This window comes from Rana temporaria, chromosome 5 (assembly GCF_905171775.1).
Source record: "Rana temporaria chromosome 5, aRanTem1.1, whole genome shotgun sequence".
Lineage (NCBI taxonomy): Eukaryota > Metazoa > Chordata > Amphibia > Anura > Ranidae > Rana > Rana temporaria.
This window is the reverse complement of record NC_053493.1, coordinates 409,676,952-409,696,418: the sequence shown is the minus strand read 5'-3', so window position 1 is coordinate 409,696,418 and position 19,467 is coordinate 409,676,952. Positions and strand designations below refer to the sequence as shown.

Here is a 19,467-nt window from a genome sequence, read left to right as displayed (position 1 = left end):
TACCAGAACAGGTAAAAATATTTCTGGGCTACACTATAGACTCCAGGCTTCAGACGCTCTTCCTGCCAGAAGAAAAAATAAAAAAATTAGCGTCAGCAGCAGAGAATCTGGTGAGATTCCCCAGACTTCCCAGGAGGTCAGTTATGAGAGTCCTAGGCTTAATGTCGGCATCCATACCAGCAGTAGTCTGGTCCCAATTACATGCAAGGATACTCCATTTTTTCTTTCTGTCCTCTTGGGACAAGAAGAAGGAATCCCTGGATCAGGAGATTTTACTCACCCCTCAGGTCCTGTCATCCCTAGAGTGGTGGACCAGTCACCAAAACCTAAGGGAAGGTCGACCTTGGGCACAATGGGATCCGGTAAAATTGACTACGGATGCCAGCACATGGGGGTGGGGTGCCCACATGGGGGGGAAAAAAGCCCAAGGAAGATGGTGCTACCTCCTAGCTCGTCAATCTTCCAATGCCAGGGAACTCAGAGCAGTAGGAGAAGCCCTGAAGGCCTTCCAACAAGATGTCACAGACAGGGAGGTCCAGGTGAGCTCAGACAACGCTACAGTAGTGGCCTACCTGAATCACCAAGGCGGTGCCAGATCCGGTCCCCTATTGGAACTAACCATGGAAATTCTGGGTTGGGCAGAGAAAAAGGTCACCTATATCTCAGCCATACATATAAAGGGGACAGACAACATAGAAGCGGACTTCCTCAGTCGCCAACAAATAAGACAGGGGGAATGGGAATTGAATCCCGAGGTCTTTCAGGCCCTAGTTCTTCAGTTTGGCGAACCAGACATAGACCTGTTCGCAAACCGGAAGAACAGGAAAGTGAACAGGTACTTCTCAACCTCCGTAGAACGGGACTCCGAGGGCCTGGACGCGCTGTCCCAGAACTGGCACTTCAGAATGGCCTACGCCTTCCCACCCCTGGCGCTAATTCCGCGGGTACTCCAGAAAGTCAGCAGGTCCCCCGGTCAGGTCCTCCTTATTGCCCCATGGTGGCCAAGGAGGACATGGTTTGCGAATCTGAGGTTCATGTCAGTAGCAGAACCTCTGAGACTCCCAGCCAGGACAGATCTTCTCAGACAGGGTCCAGTGTCTCACCCGAGACCAGAGTTCTTTCAACTAACAGCCTGGTTAGTGAGCGCCAGATTCTGAAACAAAAAGGTTGTTCAGAAAAGGTGATTAATACTCTCCTTACAAGTAGAAAGCCGGTCACCAGAAAGATCTACTTAAAAATATGGAAACATTTCCAGACCTGGAGTAGAAAAAGACTAGAGTCTTCCCAGTCGGTTCCGGTTATCCTGGATTTTCTCCAGGATGGAGCAGACGCCGGGCTTAAGGTTAGCACCCTGCGAGTACAGGTAGCTGCCCTCTCCGTGTACCTGGATAAAAGATTAGCGAAGGACGACCTAGTTAAGAGGTTCTTACTAGCTAGGGAAAGATTGTCCCCCGTCCTTAAAAGCTTCTGTCCACCATGGGACCTTACTAGGGTATTAGAGTCATTATCTATGCCCCCTTTTGAACCTTTAGAGAAAGTTTCCTTTAGGTTCCTTACGTTAAAATTAGCTTTTTTGTTAGCTATTACTACAGCCAGGAGGGTGGGAGATCTGCAAGCTCTGTCCATGAAAGAGCCTTTTCTTAGGGTGCAACCAGACAGGGTCACTCTTAGGGCAGATGCCTTATACCTACCTAAAGTAGCATCCTTACTCAACAGGACGCAAGAAATTATATTGCCGTCCTTTTGTTCAGAACCAAAGAACGAGAATGAATTTAAGTTTCACTGTTTGGACGTAAGAAGATGTCTTCTTATATATTTAGAGAGAACCAAAAGTTTCAGGAAATCTAACCATCTCCTAATCCTTTATGGTGGAGTCAGGAAGGGATTGCAGGCCTCAAGGCCATCAGTCTCAAAATGGATTAGAGAAGCTATTGCAGAGGCTTATCAGTGTGCAGGAGAACCAGCTCCACTTAATATCAAAGCTCATTCAACCAGATCTCTGGCGACATCTTGGGCGGAGAGAGCAGGTGCCTCCTGGGACCAGATCCGTAGTGCGGCTACCTGGTCAAGTCATCACACCTTCCTGAAACACTACCGTGTAGAATTGTTGTCACAGCAAGACCTGGCTTTCGGTTGGAAGGTCCTCCAAGCTGTGGTCCCTCTGGTGTGCCGTCCTGGAAGGCGTAGGAGAAAACCTACGTTAGATCTACCGGTAACGGTATTTCTACGAGCCTTCCAGGACGGCAGGCCTACTACCCACCCTATGTGAAGAAAGGTAAGCTATATGCTAAATGGTAAGTACCGATGGGGTGCCCCTTGTGAACCAGTTCAAGATTACTTTATTAAATACTGAGGAGCAAGGGGGTGGGTGGGAACTTATAACAAACTTGTCAATTGATTGTGTTTCCTGTGGGAGGAGCCCTTTATCTCTCTGGTGTGCCGTCCTGGAAGGCTCGTAGAAATACCGTTACCGGTAGATCTAACGTAGGTTTTTTCTGACTGAATTTTGGCTCAAACTTGTTTTGCATACATATGGTCACACGAAATTCATGACTTCAGCAAATCATAGCTTACAGAGGTCCGCTTCTCCTGCTGCAGACAGCTGAACAGAGTGGCAGAGGAGAGAAAAAAAAATTGAATATGTGCGGCTCGTTGCTATTTTTTACCCTTCCCTCGCCCCAACTGTGCTACAGGTGCCGGTGATGTCGGACTTTCCTGAAAGTTTTGCTTTGACCTAGCGTGTTTTGAAGTACCTCCATCTGACACTCCCAGGCCTTTAGGTGCCTAGATGAGGATGCTGCGGTAAAATGATGCCTGACAAATTTTTATTTTACAGTTCCTCTTCTACTTCTTCCCTTCGTTGGCAGAGAATGAGAGACACAGTAATTAGATCCAATTGTTGCTCTTCCTTCTCTCCCCCACGGTCAGGCACAACAGCAAAGGCTCATCACCGGCGATGATATTCCCTTTCTAGTGTTAGTTTTGTCAGAGTATAATTTGTGTTGCAGACAACAGGTGGGATGGCGCCTTTGATCTTACGAACATGCGAGGCAGCGTTTGATCATCTTGTAAAGGCCAATTTGTACATGCTGTGCCAGGCTTAATGGAGAACCAGGATCATTAAGCTGTGCCATGAACGACAGGCCAATCATCTGTTTGCCACCTAGATGACAAGCGAGTGTTCTGGCTGTGCCGGGTTAAGCTAGAGATGAAAGATTTTTGCAAACTTGGGATTGTTTTGACTGTTAATGATCAGTTTATGTTTTTTAACCCGATAATTGTTGACGTGTGTGCACCCTTTATCTGTGCACTATTTTATTCTTTGGGGGTGGGTTTCTCTTTGTATTTAATGATGTATAAACAGCGCCTATAGGATAATTAGAAAAATAAGTGACAAATAGAGAGGTAAAACATTGTAACCTTGCTGTGATACTTTCAATATAATGGTGAATATTATAAACATATTCAATAATCAAAGTACATATGTGCTCCAAGGAGATGGCTGGTGCCGTGTGCCACACTCCCCTCTTGTGACCCCACTCACCAAAAATCATGAACCCTCAGCTTTGCAGTCTGGGGGTCAAAAACGCTGTGATCAATGAGATCTGGTATATGACTTCTGTTGAAGTCGACAAGTGACGAAACCGGTCAGGGTGTGGCTACAACGGCGTGTCTGTAACTAGAAGTGACGAATGCGTTCCAACGCTAGCTGGCCCAAACCAGGAAGAAATACTCTTAGGCCCCGTACACACGACCGAACATGTCTGCTGAAACTGGTCCGCAGACCAGTTTCAGCGGACATGTTCAGTCGTCTGTACGTCCGACCGGACAATTTTCCGGCGGATCGGACAGGTTTTCAGCGGACAAATGTTTCTTAGCATGCTAAGAAACATGTCCGCTGGAAGCCTGTCCGTCGGACATGTTCGGTCGTCTGTACAGACTCACCGGACATGTCCGCTCGGCCGAAAGCCCTCGCATGCGTCGAAGTGATTCGACGCATGCGTGGAAGCATTGACCTTCCAGGGTCGCGCACGTCGCCACGTCATTGTCGCGGCGACGGCGCGGCCACGTCACCGCTTATCCTGTCTGCGGGGATTTTGGTTTGATGGTGTGTACAACCATCAGACCAAAATCCGGCAGCGGACATGTCCGATGAAAACGGTCCGGTCCGGCGGTCCGTGTGTACGGGGCCTAACACCGCAACATAAGGCCCACATTATTCATCTCTCTGGTGAGTTTGTACCCCGGAGGGGGAGAGTGCCTCACTTGTGGTAAAGATTGGGAGCAGGTGTAGGAAGCATCACTGATCTTGAAGCACTCATCACTTTAGAACTTACTGTTGCAATGTCATCATTCAAATGTTATATGTGTAGTTGGACATTATATCCAATTTTAGCACCGTTTTATCATTTGGACTCATTTAGTTCCAGGATTTGATACTTTTATTTATATGAATGGATATGCCAAGAAACCTCTTCCACAGTTGCTCTGGGATACTCCGGGTCCGAGACCATGCTCAAAAAACGGGGAGAGAGAGAGAGACTATAATGGAGTACTTAAACTGATGGTAACACATCCGCCCCTGTTGAATTCCCACCACTGCGCTTATAGATAAATTATTATTGATATTCAGCTCACAAAGCAGCCACTAATAATAACCGTGAAATAATATTTTTAAACCTATAAAAATAAATAGTGTTCAAAAATATGTAGCGCTATAAATGTCCAAACAATGTCGGTTTTTTACAGCTCAAAGAAGTGAACAAAGTGTTAATAATTATAAATCAACCTGTGACACTAGTGAAAATAATAGTGTATATAACATAAAGTCCATAAATTGAAATTCATTGAGTATGGGCCAGATTCTCAAAGAATTACGCCGGCGTATCAGCAGATACGTAACTCCGAATCTAAGCCCATCGTATGGTTTAAGTGTATTTTCAAACTGAGATACACTTAAACATGCCGAAGATACGACGGCCTGCGCCGTCTTATCTTAGGGTGCAATATTTACGCTGGCCGCTAGGTGGCGCTTCCATTGCGGCCGGCGTAGAATATGCAAATGAGTCGCTACGCCGATTCAGGAACGTACGCTTGCCCGTCGCAGTAAATTTACGCCGTTTCCGTAAGAGATACGCGGCGTAAAGATAAAGCTGCCCCCTAGGTGGCGTATCCAATGTTAAGTATTGCCGCCGTTCCTGTGATGCAATTTGAAAATTTTACGTTGTTTGCGTAAGTCGTCCGTGAATGGGGCTGGACGCCATTTACGTTCACGTCGAAACCAATGACGTCCTTGCGACGTCATTTACCGCAATGCACGTCGGGAAATTTTAGGGACGGCCCATGCGCAGTACGTTCGGCGCTGGAACGCGCCTAATTTAAATGATCCACGCCCCCTACCCGGATCATTTGAATTAGGCGGGCTTGCTCCGGGGGGATTTACGCTATGCCGCCGCAAATTTACAGGCAAGTGCTTTGTGAATCAAGCACTTGCCCCGTAAAACTTGCGGCGGCGTAACGTAAATGCAATACGTTACGCCGCCGCAGATCTACCTGAATCTGGCCCTATGTGTTCAAATCTTCTAATCATCCACCACACCCGAGTGCCAGTGATTCCTCTCCCGTCAGATAAAACACTCACCAACTCAATATGCCTTGTACACACGATCGGAATTTCCATCGGGGTAAACTCAGACTAATTTTTTCAGACGGAATTCCGTTCAAGCCGTCTTGCATACACACTGTCACACCAAATTCCAATCGTCAAGAACGTGGTGACGTACAACACTACGACGAGTGTCGACTCGTCGGAAAAATTGAGAACCGGCTCTCAAATTTTTGTTGTCGGAAATTCCGACAGAAAAATTCCAATGGAGCCTACACACCGACCAAAAGCTCACATTAAACATTTCTTGTCAGAATTTATTGTTGTTGTTATGGTAAAATATATTGTTGGTGCTGTTCACACCTTTTAATTAAATAATATAGATTTAGTTAATCACATTGTTTACATTATTTATTATTTCTGTTGCCTCAAAAGTCCCTAAAATTCATATCTTGGGGATATTTGCTTTCGTGTTGTACTTATACTGGGATTGGCAACTCTTTAATGGCCCCCTTTGGTGGATACATATTTAATTGTCAGAATTTCTGATCGTGGGTACGCGGAATTAGAGGTGTCCTCTATTTTTCTTTCTGCTAGTTTGGAATCTTCTCACCTGTACCCTTCTCAAGTTAAACTAGAAAATTAACTACAAAAAGACGTGCACTCCGTGGTTTCTGAGTTGAGAGACTATGAACTGCAGTCAGGGGAGGGCTGGCAGCCTTAGGCCTGGGGGCAAGTCCAGTCAAGTGGCCCATTGAACCACCAAATCAGCTCACCATCCATGGCCCACCTGGTTTTTCAATGCAGCCTCACCAGTGCCTATCAATGCAGCTGGGGAAGGTTACATGGGGTGTATGGGGTGGAAATGGGGGGTCAGCTAGGGGCAGTGCCATTCCTGACCTTCCTGGGGCCCTAAGCAAAATGACATGTCACATTAAAGTTGAGAAGTGGGGGGGAGTGCTGCTGTCGGAAATTACATCTTACATTAAAGTGAGAAACGGGGGGTGATGACTTCTTACCTCTTCTCCCATGCAGCCAGCGAGTTGAGAGGCGGGGTGAAAGGCTGAAAATTACTGCAGCCCTGCGTTCCGACTCCCTGGCACACCCTGCCTCTGCCTTTTCCAAGAATCCGGTCCCAAGGAGTTGTAGTTTTCCTCTGTGCTGCTCTGTTTTCCACCCACCAGGAGCTTGAGCGTGGACTACAACTCCCGGAATGCAACAGCTAGTGGTCGGCCGCTGTGGCCATACCCCTGGCCTGACTTCCTAGACCAGAAAAAAAAAGAAACTAGTAGCGGGCAGCGGCTGCTGGCCATTTTGAGCATAAGTTAGGGCGGCCTAGGAGGCAATTTCCCCCCTGCCCCCCAGCCCAGCCCTCCCCTGACTGCAGTGTACATGTCTTCCATGTGCCTCACAGGGAAGGAAGCCTGGTGGGATAAATCGGTCAGCCTGGCCTGCAGTCTGTGGTACACCTCCCAACCACAAGGTGGTACTCTGGATACCTTAGTCTCCCCTTTAATACCTCTCAAGGCATCTCAAGGGGCCACCCCCCACACCGATGGCAGACCATAATGCAGCTTTTGCATGGCTTTCAGTACAACTCTCATATTTGTGCAGTGACCAGCCAGGGCTCTAGAGAAGGTCATGCAAGTTTAAAAACTGTACATTTCAAACGGGCTCTATTGAAGTTCCTGGAATTGTCATGCATTATGGATTGTGGTTTCCCAGGCTCAAGGGACGTGTGTGAGAAAGCCAGTTACAAGAGGGTCCCATCGAAGTGATAAATGTCCTCATACAGTCCCTGACATGACCAAATAATGCTGTTGTGTGGTCTCAAAACGTTTGTAAATGTGGAACATATGGATAAATCGAGCTGTTAATGTCCGTATGAAGCCATATTTCTCCTTTGACGAGCCATCGGGGGCTCGGTGACCGTGGAACGTGATTCCGAGAAGAGGAAAACAATGCGTTGCGTCTTCTGGGAGAAGAAAATACGAACGGAAATGAATATAATACAAAACAACCTAGATACCTTTACATGGACTACACATTTGAGCTCATTATGTGTCGATGTGATGGAGTCAATCTTTTATAAAGTTTTCTTTTTACCAAGGCATTAGTGATTTCCAACTCTGAAGAATTAGAGGGATCAACCAAGTCAAAAAATTCCCCACGGTCTGCTGGTAGCTCAACTCCCTATAAAACTTGGGGAATTTTCTTTTCTCCTCTTCCTTTCAGTTAGTCCTTTTTCCTTACCTGAATCTTTTACCCATAATGTGCATTTTATAATTTTTTTTTTGTCAAAAGATTAACTTATCCTTTAAAGTAGGGTTGTCCCGATACCACTTTTTTAGGACCGAGTACAAGTACCGATACTTTTTTTCAAGTACTCGCCGATACCGAATACCGATACTTTTTTTTAAATGTGTCCCCAAATGCAGCCATGTCCCCCCCATATATGCAGCCATGCCCCCCCATATATGCAGCCATGTCCCCCCCATATATGCAGCCATGCCCCCCATATATGCAGCCATGTCCCCCATATATGCAGCCATGTCCCCCATATATGCAGCCATGTCCCCCCCATATATGCAGCCATGTCCCCACCATATCCAGCCGTGTCCCCCCCCATATCCAGCCATGTCCCCCCCATATCCAGCCATGTCCCCCCCATATCCAGCCATGTCCCCCCCCCAGATCCAGCCATGTCCCCTCCATATGCAGCCATGTCCCCCCCATATGCAGCCATGTCCCCCCCCATATGCAGCCATGTCTCCCCCATATCCAGCCATGTCTAACCATATCCAGCCATGTCCCCCCCCCATATCCAGCCATGTCCCCCCCATATCCAGCCATGTCCCCCCCATATCCAGCCATGTCCCCCCCATATGCAGCCATGTCCTCCCCATATCCAGCCATGTCCCCCCATATATGCAGCCATGTCCCCCTTACCGTACATGCTGCCGCATCCCCGCTGCCGCGCCGCATCCCCGCTTGGTTAATACGGGCGGGGAACATTACAGCTTTCATTTGAATAGCTGTAGTCTTTCGCGCCGCGCTGCGTATAGACACTCCCCCTTGCTCGGGATTGGACAGTTCACCCGAGCAAGGGGGAGTGTCTATACGCGGCACGGCGGGTAAGACTACAGCTATTCAAATTAATGCTGTAATGTTCCCCGCCCGTATTAACCAAGCGGGGATGCGGCGGGATGCGGCGGGGGGGGGGGGGGAAGTATTCTATTTCGGTATCGGGGGTATTTGCGGGAGTACAAGTACTCCCGCAAATACTCGGAATGGGTCCCGTTACCGATACTAGTATCGGTATCGGGACAACCCTACTTTAAAGGTCATTATCCCTTGCAATGCACAATGTTATTTGGTCATCAAACTACTTTACTGTAGTGTCCTTGTTTGCTTGTTTCTCCTTTTAAACTTGAATATAATTCTTGGAAAATAAAAAAGAACATGTGGCCCTTAAAAAAATAAAAATAAAAATTCTGTAAAAAAACCCTTATCAATTGCAGCCACTGTGCCCATCAAACACAGCCACTGTGCTTATCAAATGCAGTCATTTTGCCCATCAAACACAGCCAATGTGCCCCAAGTGTTGCCACTGTGTTCCAAATGTTGCCAATGTGCCCCAAGTGCTGCCACTGTGTTCCAAATGTTGCCAATGTGCCCCCCCCCCCCCGTCATCTGCCCAGCTCTTACCTTGTCTCGGGTGCGACGGCAGGTGGCGAGGGGTGTCTGATGCCTTCCATCTTCCCTGACCCCGATGTCTTCTCCCGCCCGGTCCTTCTCTCGTCCTCTGCTGTGATTGGACGCCTGATAGGCGTCCAATTACAGCGCCTGTCGCTTCAGCCAATCAGGTGACAGGTAACATAGACCCGGTGCACCTGATTGGCTGAGAGGCTGGTCAATGTTGGGAAACCAAATTCCTTCGCTTTCCTAACATACAGCTGAGTGAGGAGCGAACGCACAGCGTTGCGCCCGCTTTTCACATTTTTGGGCGCCTATTCGAGCCTATGGCTGTAATCGGTTGCATCCAAAAAACACCCCACCGCTGTAATTCAGGTGCCCTGAAAAACATGGATCCATCTATGGTAATTAGAGAGTGACAGGAGAGGGGGGGCGGTGGTCCTGGGCCCTTTATGGACGCACCGCCGCTGATCTATTGCATGGAACAATGAACAGGAACGTTGTTTCGTACAATAGAGCCGCAGTATATCTGCGGTCGGCGGTCTTTAAGTGATTAATCTGGTTATATTTTGCCTTCTCTAATTTCTGGTCTCCCCCTTATAAAATTCTAAACTGCATTTTTAAACACTTAAGGCCCGGACCTTTAGGCAGCTAAAGGACCCGGACAGTTTTTGCGATTCGGCACTGCGTCGCTTTAACTGACAATTGCGCGGTCGTGCGACGTGGCTCCCAAACAAAATTGGCGTCCTTTTTTCCCCACAAATAGAGCTTTCTTTTGGTGGTATTTGATCACCTCTGCGGTTTTTTTTGCGCTATAAACAAAAATAGAGCGACAATTTTTGCTATAATAAATATCCCCCAAAAAAATATATATAAAAAAAAATGTTTTTCCTCAGTTTAGGACGATACGTATTCTTCTACCTATTTATGGTAGAAAAAAATTGCAATAAGCGTTTATCGGTTGGTTTGCGCAAAATTTATAGCGTTTACAAAATAGGGGATAGTTTTATTGCATTTTTATTAATTATTTTATTTTTACTACTAATGGCGGCGATCAGCGATTTTTTTCGTGACTGCGACATTATGGCGGACACTTCGGACAATTTTGACACATTTTTGGGACCATTGTCATCTTCACAGCAAAAAATGCATTTAAAATGCAATGTTTACTGTGAAATTGACAATTGCAGTTTGGGAGTTAACCACAAGGGGGCGCTGATGGGGTTATGTGTGACCTCATCTGTGTTTCTAACTGTAGGGGGGTGTGGCTGTAGGTGTGACGTCATTGATTGTGGTTCCCTATATAAGGGAACACACGATCGATGACGGCGCCACAGTGAAGAACGGGGAAGCTGTGTTTACACACAGCTCTCCTCGTTCTTCAGCTCCGGGGAGCGATCGCGGGACTCCAGCGACGATCGGGTCCCGCGGCCACGGAGCTTCGCCCGCGACCCACGGCTGGGCACTTAAAGAGGACGTACCTGTACGTGCTTGTGCCCAGCCGTGCCATTCTGCAGACGTATATGTGCAGGAGGCGGTCCCTAAGTGGTTAAATAAATCCTTTCTATTTTCATTGCATAAGTTTTTGGACGCTGTGATGTCTTCACTGTGTGCCTGTGCTTCTCTTTGCCAGGGGTCTCCAAACTTTCGACACAAAGGGCCAGTTTACTGTCCTTCAGACTTTAACCACTTCCGGTCCGCCGCATGTACATACACGTCGGCAGAATGCCACGGACAGGCACATTGGCGTACCTGTACGTCCCTGCCTAGACGTGGGTCGGGGGTCCGATCGGGACCCCCCCCCGGCACATGCGGCGGTTCCCGTGGCTTCAGGAGCGATCCGGGACAACGGCGCGGCTATTCGTTTCTAGCCGCCCCCTCGTGATCGCTCCTCGGAGCTGAAGAACGGGGAGAGCCGTATGTAAACACGGCTTCCCCGTGCTTCACTGTGCCGGCTGCATCGATCGTGTGATCCCTTTTATAGGGAGACTCGATCGATGACGTCAGACCTACAGCCACACCCCCCTACAGTTGTAAACACACACTAGGTGAACCCTAACTCCTACAGCGCCCCCTGTGGTTAACTCCCAAACTGGAACTGTCATTTTCACAATAAACAATGCAATTTAAATGAATTTTTTGCTGTGAAAATGACAATGGTCCCAAAAATGTGTCAAAATTGTCCGAAGTGTCCGCCATAATGTCGCAGTCACGGAAAAAAGCGCTGATTGCCGCCATTAGTAGTAAAAAAAAATAAAACTATCCCCTATTTTGTAAACGCTATAAATTTTGCACAAACCAATCGATAAACGCTTATTGCGATTTTTTTTACCAAAAATAGGTAGAAGAATACGTATCGGCCTAAACTGAGGAAAAACATTTTTTTATATATGTTTTTGGGGGATATTTATTACAGCAAAAAGTAAAAATTATTGCATTTTTTTCAAAATTGACGCTCTATTTTTGTTTAAAGTGCAAAAAATAAAAACCGCAGAGGTGATCAAATACCACCAAAAGAAAGCTCTATTTGTGGGGAAAAAAGGATGCCAATTTTGTTTGGGAGCCATGTCGCACGAGCGCGCAATTGTCTGTTAAAGCGACGCAGTGCCGAATTGTAAAAACGCCTTTGGGCATTTAGCAGCATATTGGTCCGGGGCTTAAATGGTTAAGAGGAATTATGAAAATATCAAAATACATTGATGGGTGGGTGTTAGTTTAGGGGAATGGGCATTGTGGTTGCTGTGTTGGTTTAAAAGGTGAGTATTGGGGTGGTAAAAATCGTAGCGCAAATGCCTATTTTTACCTCCCCCCCGGCCCCATGTGTAAACAAGACCTAAGTTATTTAACATCTTATGTTATTTGTTTCTTGGAATGTATCTCCGCTACAAATGCAAATAGACATTTATGTAAATCAATGCGTTTTATTTGTGTAGGTTACCGTCTTTGTTTCATGCTACTTTTTTTTTCATTATGATAATTTTTATTGCTCCTCCATTTACCAGCAGTGAATACATAATGTGTAATTAAACCAAGGAGATACAATGGCCTATTTTTAGTTCTGCGCATAAGCCAGCGTCCTTGTTCGCACAGACTTCATTTATTTACAGTGAAAATGAACACGCTGCCAGGATGGATGGATGGTGTAATCCGGTTATTTGACGCCCAAGATCACCTTTATATTTTCTGTAGTACATTTGTCATGTGTCACACTCGCTCAGTTCTAATTGGCATTCGTCATTAAGGTCTAATTTTCTTTCTTGCCCATTGCTACAAATTGTGCAAACGTGCAGCTCCTGTGTGTATACAAAGGGGGCCATGACTACATCTTCGGTGTCCACCCCCCCCCCCCTTACTTTGAAGGAGACGCTTGGGACAAGTTTGTTGTTGGTCAAACCCTTTTAACCACTTAAGCCCCGGACCATTATGCAGGTAAAGGACCTGGTCCCTTTTTGCGATTCCGCACTGCGTCGCTTTAAAGTGGAGTTCCACCCATAAATATAACATTACATCAGTAGTTTTAAAAAAATGTCATTAGTCCTTTAAGAAAAACATTTTTTTTTTTAGATGCCTACAAAGTGTTGTTGCTAGGCAGAATAGTTAATCTTCCCACTTCCTGCACCTAGGTGCTTAATGCTTCCTAACCTACACCGCACAGACTCCTGGGAATGTAGTGGGTGTAACTTTCCAGGAGTCTGTGCACTCCCCAGTCTCGAAGAATCATGTGACTTGGACAGTACAGGAGCTGAAACCTGATCTGAAACCTATTACACTGCTTGTGCAGCCCTGAGCATGTGCGAGATCTGCAAGGCTGAAATCCAGGAAGTCATACAGTCTGGCTTCATGATGCCCACACTTAAGATGGCCCCAGTCAATTTCTATTTTATAAAGTGTCTAAATGCTGTAACAACCTAACAAAACGGACCTTAGTTTACAGACTAACTTTACTAGAATACATTAAGCTTGTGTATTACAGGGGTATTTATATTTAAAAAGTGAAATTGTGGCCAGAACTCCGCTTTAACTGACAATTGCGCGGTCGTGCAACATGGCTCCCAAACAAAATTGGCGTCCTTTTTTCCCCACAAATAGAGCTTTCTTTTGGTGGTATTTGATCACCTCTGCGTTGTTTTTTTTTTGCGCTATAAACAAAAATAGAGCGACAATTTTGAAAAAAATTCTATATTTTTTACTTTTTGCTATAAAAAAAGATCCCCAAAATATATATAAAAAAAAGTTTTCCTCAGTTTAGGCCGATATATATTCTTCTACTTATTTCTGGTTAAAAAAATTGCAATAAGCGTTTGATTGGTTTGCGCAAAAGTTATAGCGTCTACAAAATAGGGGATAGATTTATGGCATTTTTTTTATATTTAAATTTTTTACTAGTAATGGCGGCGATCAGCGTTTTTTTCATGACTGCGACATTATGGCGGACACATCAGACACTTTTGACACATTTTTGGGACCATTGTCATTTTCACAGCGAAAAAAGCTATACAAATGCACTGATTACTGTGAAAATGACAATTGCATTGAAGGGGTTAACCACTAGGGGGGCGCTAAGGGAGTGATTCTTACTGTAGGGGGGCCTGGCTGTAGGTGTGACGTCACTGATCGTCGTTCCCTATAACAGGCGATCAGTGACACTGCCACAGAGAAGAACGGGGAAGGTTTGTTTACACACACGGCTCCCCGTTCTTCAGCTCCTGTGACCCGATCGCTGGACACCAATGGCGATCAGGGCCGCGGGTCCCCCGGGCGTGGTCACGGAGCTTCAGACCGGGTCGCGCGTGCGCCCCATGGCTGGGCTCTTAAAGGCGACGTACAGGTACGTGCCTGTGCCCAGCCGTGCCATTCTGCCGACGTATATTGGCGTTAGGCGGTCCTTAAGTGGTTAAAGAGGGGTTCCAGGCATCATTTTTATTTTTTTGCAACATAAACTTAATTACAGTTAATATGGCAAAAAACATATTGAAAATTCACCATCCATGCATAAATCAGTTAAACTGCTTACCGTATTTGCCGGCGTATAAGGCGACCCCCTAATTTTCCAGCTAAAATGTTGGTTTTGTGATAAACTCGCCGTATAAGACTACCCCTCACTGTGCCATTGCCTCACCTCACTGTGCCATTGCCTCACCTCACTGTGCCATTGCCTCACCGTGCCATTGCCTCACCTCACCGTACCATTGCCCGGCCTCACCGCACCGTGCCATTGCCTCACCTCACCGTGCCATTGCCCGACCTCACTGCACCGTGCCATTGCCTCACCTCACCGTGTCATTGCCTCACCTCAAATCGCCCATCTTCATTACTTTATGCCTGGCAGAGTGAGTCAGACGTCCATTTTTTAAAAGCTGCGCCTCTTCTTCGTGCTGTTCCGTTATAGGCGGAACACTCAGTTTCCCAGTAGAGTCTGTGTTCAGTGTTCCGCCTATCACGGATGTCCTCTTGTCCGAGGCTGAGGCCAAGGTGACATTCGTGATAGGCGGATCACTGAGCCCATCACAGAACAGCACGAGGAGGAGGCGCGGCTTTTAAGAAATGGACGTCCGCAGTCTGCATCCGGCGTATAAGACAACCCCCCGATTTTTGAGCCGAATTTTTAAGTATAGGGCCCCGTACACACGACCGAACATGTCTGCTGAAACTGGTCCGCAGACCAGTTTCATCGGACATGTTCGGTCGTCTGTACGTCCGACCGGACAATTTTCCGGCTGATTGGACAGGTTTCCAGCGGACAAATGTTTCTTAGCATGCTAAGAAACATGTCCGCTGGAAGCCTGTCCGTCGGACATGTTCGGTCGTCTGTACAGACTCATCGGACATGTCCGTTTGGCCGAAAGCATTGACCTTCCAGGGCCGCGCACGTCGCCGCGTCATCGTCGCGGCGACGGCACGGCCACGTCACCGCATATCGTGTCCGCGCGGATTTTGGTTTGATGGTGTGTACAACCATCAGACCAAAATCCAGCAGCAGACATGTCCGATGAAAACGGTCCGGCGGACCGTTTTCATCGGACAGTCCGTCCGTGTGTACGAGGCCTAAAAGGTCGTCTTATACGCCGGCAAATACGGTACCTGATATCCTCTCGGCGATCTTGTGGCCGTTTTCATCATAGATGTGGGCATGTGAAGCCCAGTTCCTGTGTCTTCCTGTTTTTTCAGAGAGAGGTGCATGCTGAGTAACCAGTATGCACCTCTCGACCTTGCGCATGCGCAGTAGAACGGTGCTCATAGCGCCGTTTGTTTTGTTATCATAACAACGGGGCAGTGACGTAGGAACAGGTTTGTTGTTGGTCAAACCCTTTTAAGTGAACCTGTCATGGCCATTAAAAGTCTCTAAAGCTGAATTCCATTGAAAAATATATATATAGAAGCTTTATCCTTGCAGGGACCTTCCTCCCTTCAGACTTTAGAGGGGGTCGGACTGTAACCAGCAGGGCCAGGACGAGGGGTGGGCAGGAGGGACGTCTGCCCTTGGCCATAGTTTGGAGACCACTGGCCTAGGTGATGATGAATCATTTTCTCTCTCCTTACTGGTGCTCTTCTGCACTGTCCAATTCACCTGGTTTGTGCGCAGGCCTTCAGCTTCCTCACGCACAACGCACTAATGTTGTTCCTGAATTGTACGAGATGACGTATATGAAAGATATAGGAAATAGAGAGAGAGGAAGAGGAGACATAGAGAAGGGATGGATAGCCGTAAGAGCACTATAAACATGGTCCTACAAAGGCGTTTTAAGCAAAACACATCATGCTCTTAATTTTAAGTGATGAGCAATGACTTGTTTTGGATCTTCTCCAGCTGTAGGTGCTTCTCATTAGAGAATGGTGCAGCGCGGCTCTCAGGTGCCAACTAAACGTCTTTGGACGTCATTTAAAATGCATTACCCGCGCACGCCACTGGGGGGCGCGCGGCGGGTAACCACTGTGCCACCGCATCGCTGGGGAGCCGATGCGTGTACCTGGCGGCCGCGATGTCCGCCGGGTACACACGATCGTCGGTGACACAGCCAGTAACAGCAGGGACGTGGAGCTCTGTGTGTAAACACAGAGCTCCACGTGCTGTCAGAGGAGAGGAGACGGATCTGTGTCCCTTGTACATAGAGACACAGCATCGGTCACCCCCCTCCCCCCACACAGTTAGAACACACCCAGGATACACATTTAACCCCTTCCTCACCCCCTAGTGTTAACCCCTTCCCTGCCAGTCACATTTATACAGTAATTAGTGCATTTTTATAGCACTGATCGCTGTATAAATGTGAATGGTCCCAAATTTGTGTCGAAAGTGTCCGATGTGTCCGCCATAACGTCGCAGTCCCAATAAAAATCGCAGATCGCTGCCATTACTAGTAAAAAAAAAAAGAATGAAAAAAAATCATAATTCTGTTCCCCATTTTGTAGGCGCTATAACTTTTGCGCAAACCAGTCGCTTATTGCGATTTTTTTTTTTTTTTTTACAAAAATACGTCGAAAAATACGTATCAGCCTTAACTGAGAAAAAAAATATTAAAAAAAAAAAAAATTGGGATATTTATTATAGCAACAAGTAAACAAAATATATATATTTTTTAAATTGTCGCTCTTCTTTTGTTTATAGCACAAAAAATAAAAACCGCAGAGGTGATCAAATACCACCAAAATAAAGCTCTATTTGTGGGGAAAAAAGGACGTCAATTTTGTTTGGGAGCCACGTCGCACGACCGCGCAAATGTCAGTTAAAGCGACGCAGTGCCGGAAGCTGAAATTTCGCCTGGGAACGAAGGGGGTTTATGTGCCCAGTAAGCAAGTGGTTAATAATAATACACGCAGCAAGCACCCAATGTGCATATAAAAAAACAAATATACAAATACAAAACAATAACAATAAAACAGCACGTATGCCACAAAATGTGGCAGGTAGACAAAAACTCTCCTAGTTGATGATTCATAAATGCCCGACGTGTTTCTGGTAATAGACCGTCATAAGGGGCCACAGGTGAAGAGTAGTACAATCGTGATTCTTTTTACACGAACCAAGTAATTTCATGGATATAGACCCTTTCTGGTTTCAGGAGTATATAGAGATAGGGTTACGTCTGAGCATTCCTCAAGCCCAGAGGGATAGGGAATAAATGGGCACAGGGCCTTCCGGTGTAATAATACCAGGTCGCGTCCTGCCCAAATCCGAATCCAAAATACCCTGGATCCCTGTAGGAGTCTTAATGGACCCACTGTCTCTGTACTCTAGGTCCAAAATTGGGGTATCAGAGAGTGGCGTTTCCCCCAGTGTCCACTCTCTGGATCATTACACTGTGATTACAGGGCACCATGGTGACTTCCCCTAAGAGACTTGGGTCCATGATGCCTTGCACTCACTGTATGTCCTCGGTGTTCCATGTTGAATGATGCTGGACATGGCTTTGAGACCCAAAGTCTTGTTGATTCAGTCAAGTAAAGTTATTTATGTATCTATTTTCTCAGATGGCATCAGCGTCAGCGGACTACCAGTCTCCAGTCCTTTCCGACATATTGTCAAACCCAGGGCCGAAACCAAACCGATTAACCTACCGGACAGTAACAAGACCAGTGATTTCAGCCATGTCAAGGTAAGAAGTTGGTTGAGATAATTGCTTTATGGTATTTTTTTTTTTTTTAAACTCTGGATGGAGAAGGGAAGCGCTAGCACCCTTTTCATGTTTTTAGTGCTGTATGCCTATCCATTGGGTAGATTTACAAGGCCGCAAAGCCGCGGCCTCAATAACCGGCCGTCGCGGGCAGCATATGCTTCTATCCAGATCCTGTGTCTCCGTGCGCCCCCACCTCCCCCGTCGCGTGATCACGGCGGGCCTGCGATGGCCGGTAATTGAGGCCGTGGCCTTGTGAAAGCCCATGCTTCCTTTTGTGACCTGCCACCATCTGGTGGTGGCCGTTGGCATTACAAGTAAAACAGCCGTTCTAATGTCTAATTTTGTCACTGCCATCTCCTTCCCTCTATTTAGAACCCCCAAACATTATATATATTTTTTATTCTAACACCCTAGAGAATAAAATGGCGGTCGTTGCAATACTTTCTGTCACACCCTATTTGCGCAGCAGTCTTACAAGCGCACTTTTTTTATTAAAAAATAAGACAACAGTAAAGTTATCCCAATTTTTTTTTATATTGTGAAAGATAATGTTACGCCGAGTAAATTGATACCCAACATGTCACGCTTCAAAATTGCATCCGCTTGTGGAATGGCGACAAACTTTTACCCTTTAAAATCTCCATAGGCGAAGTTTAAAAAATTCTACAGGTTGCATGTTTTGAGTTACAGAGGAGGTCTAGGGCTAGAATTATTGCCCTCGCTCTAACGATCGCGGCGATACCTCACATGTGTGGTTTGAATACCGTTTACATATGCGGGCGCTACTCACGTATGTATTCGCTTCTGCGCGCGAGCTGGGCGGGACGTTTTCTGGCTCTTAACTTTTTTAGCTGGCTCCTAGATTCCAAGCAAATTTGTCAAACCCTGCCCTATACCATTAGAGATGCTGGCTTTTAAATGCTGATAACAATCCGGAAGGTCCCTCTCCACTTTAGTCCAAAGGATGCGGCGCCCATGGTAGCCAAAAAAGAATGTCAAATTTCAATCTGTCTGACCACAGAACAGTTTTCCACTTTGCAACAGACCATTTTCAATGAGCTTTGGCCCAGAGAAGACGGCAATGTTTCACAGAGATTTCTCAGGATTCCCTGAATCTTTTGATATTACAGTATGTACTGCAGTTGATGAGGTACTGAAAGTCTTAGAAATTTTACATTGAGGAACATTGGGCCAAATCCTCAAAAGAGATATGACGGAGTAATTGCTGTTACTCCGTGGTATCCCTGGTCCTAACTATGGAAATGATCCACAGAATCAGTTTCCCATAGTTAGGACGAAGATCCGACATGTGTAATTGAATTACACTGTCGGATCTTAGGATGCAGTACCGCATCCGCCGCTGGGGGCATTTTGCGTCGAAATGCCGCCTCGGGTATGCAAATTAGGACTTACGGAGATCCACAAAGCTTTTCAGCTTCGTTTTTTCTCCGTAAGTTTTATTTTGCAAACGCAAAATTAGGGCTGCTTTTACAAGGTGTAAACTGTTTACACCTTGTAAAAACAGACCTTTCTTGCTCGCGACGCGATTTT

General features: G+C 46.4%; 1 protein-coding gene across 1 annotated transcript in view; it reads left to right on the top strand.

The window, feature by feature from the left end:
- TRAPPC9 (trafficking protein particle complex subunit 9) overlaps positions 1–19,467 on the top strand; it is an 806,634-nt gene that overhangs the window by 204,930 nt on the left and 582,237 nt on the right. The window contains exon 17 of the mRNA XM_040355009.1: positions 17,771–17,895. Coding sequence (XP_040210943.1) covers positions 17,771–17,895 — 125 coding nt within the window. The remainder of the gene's footprint in view (positions 1–17,770; positions 17,896–19,467) is intronic.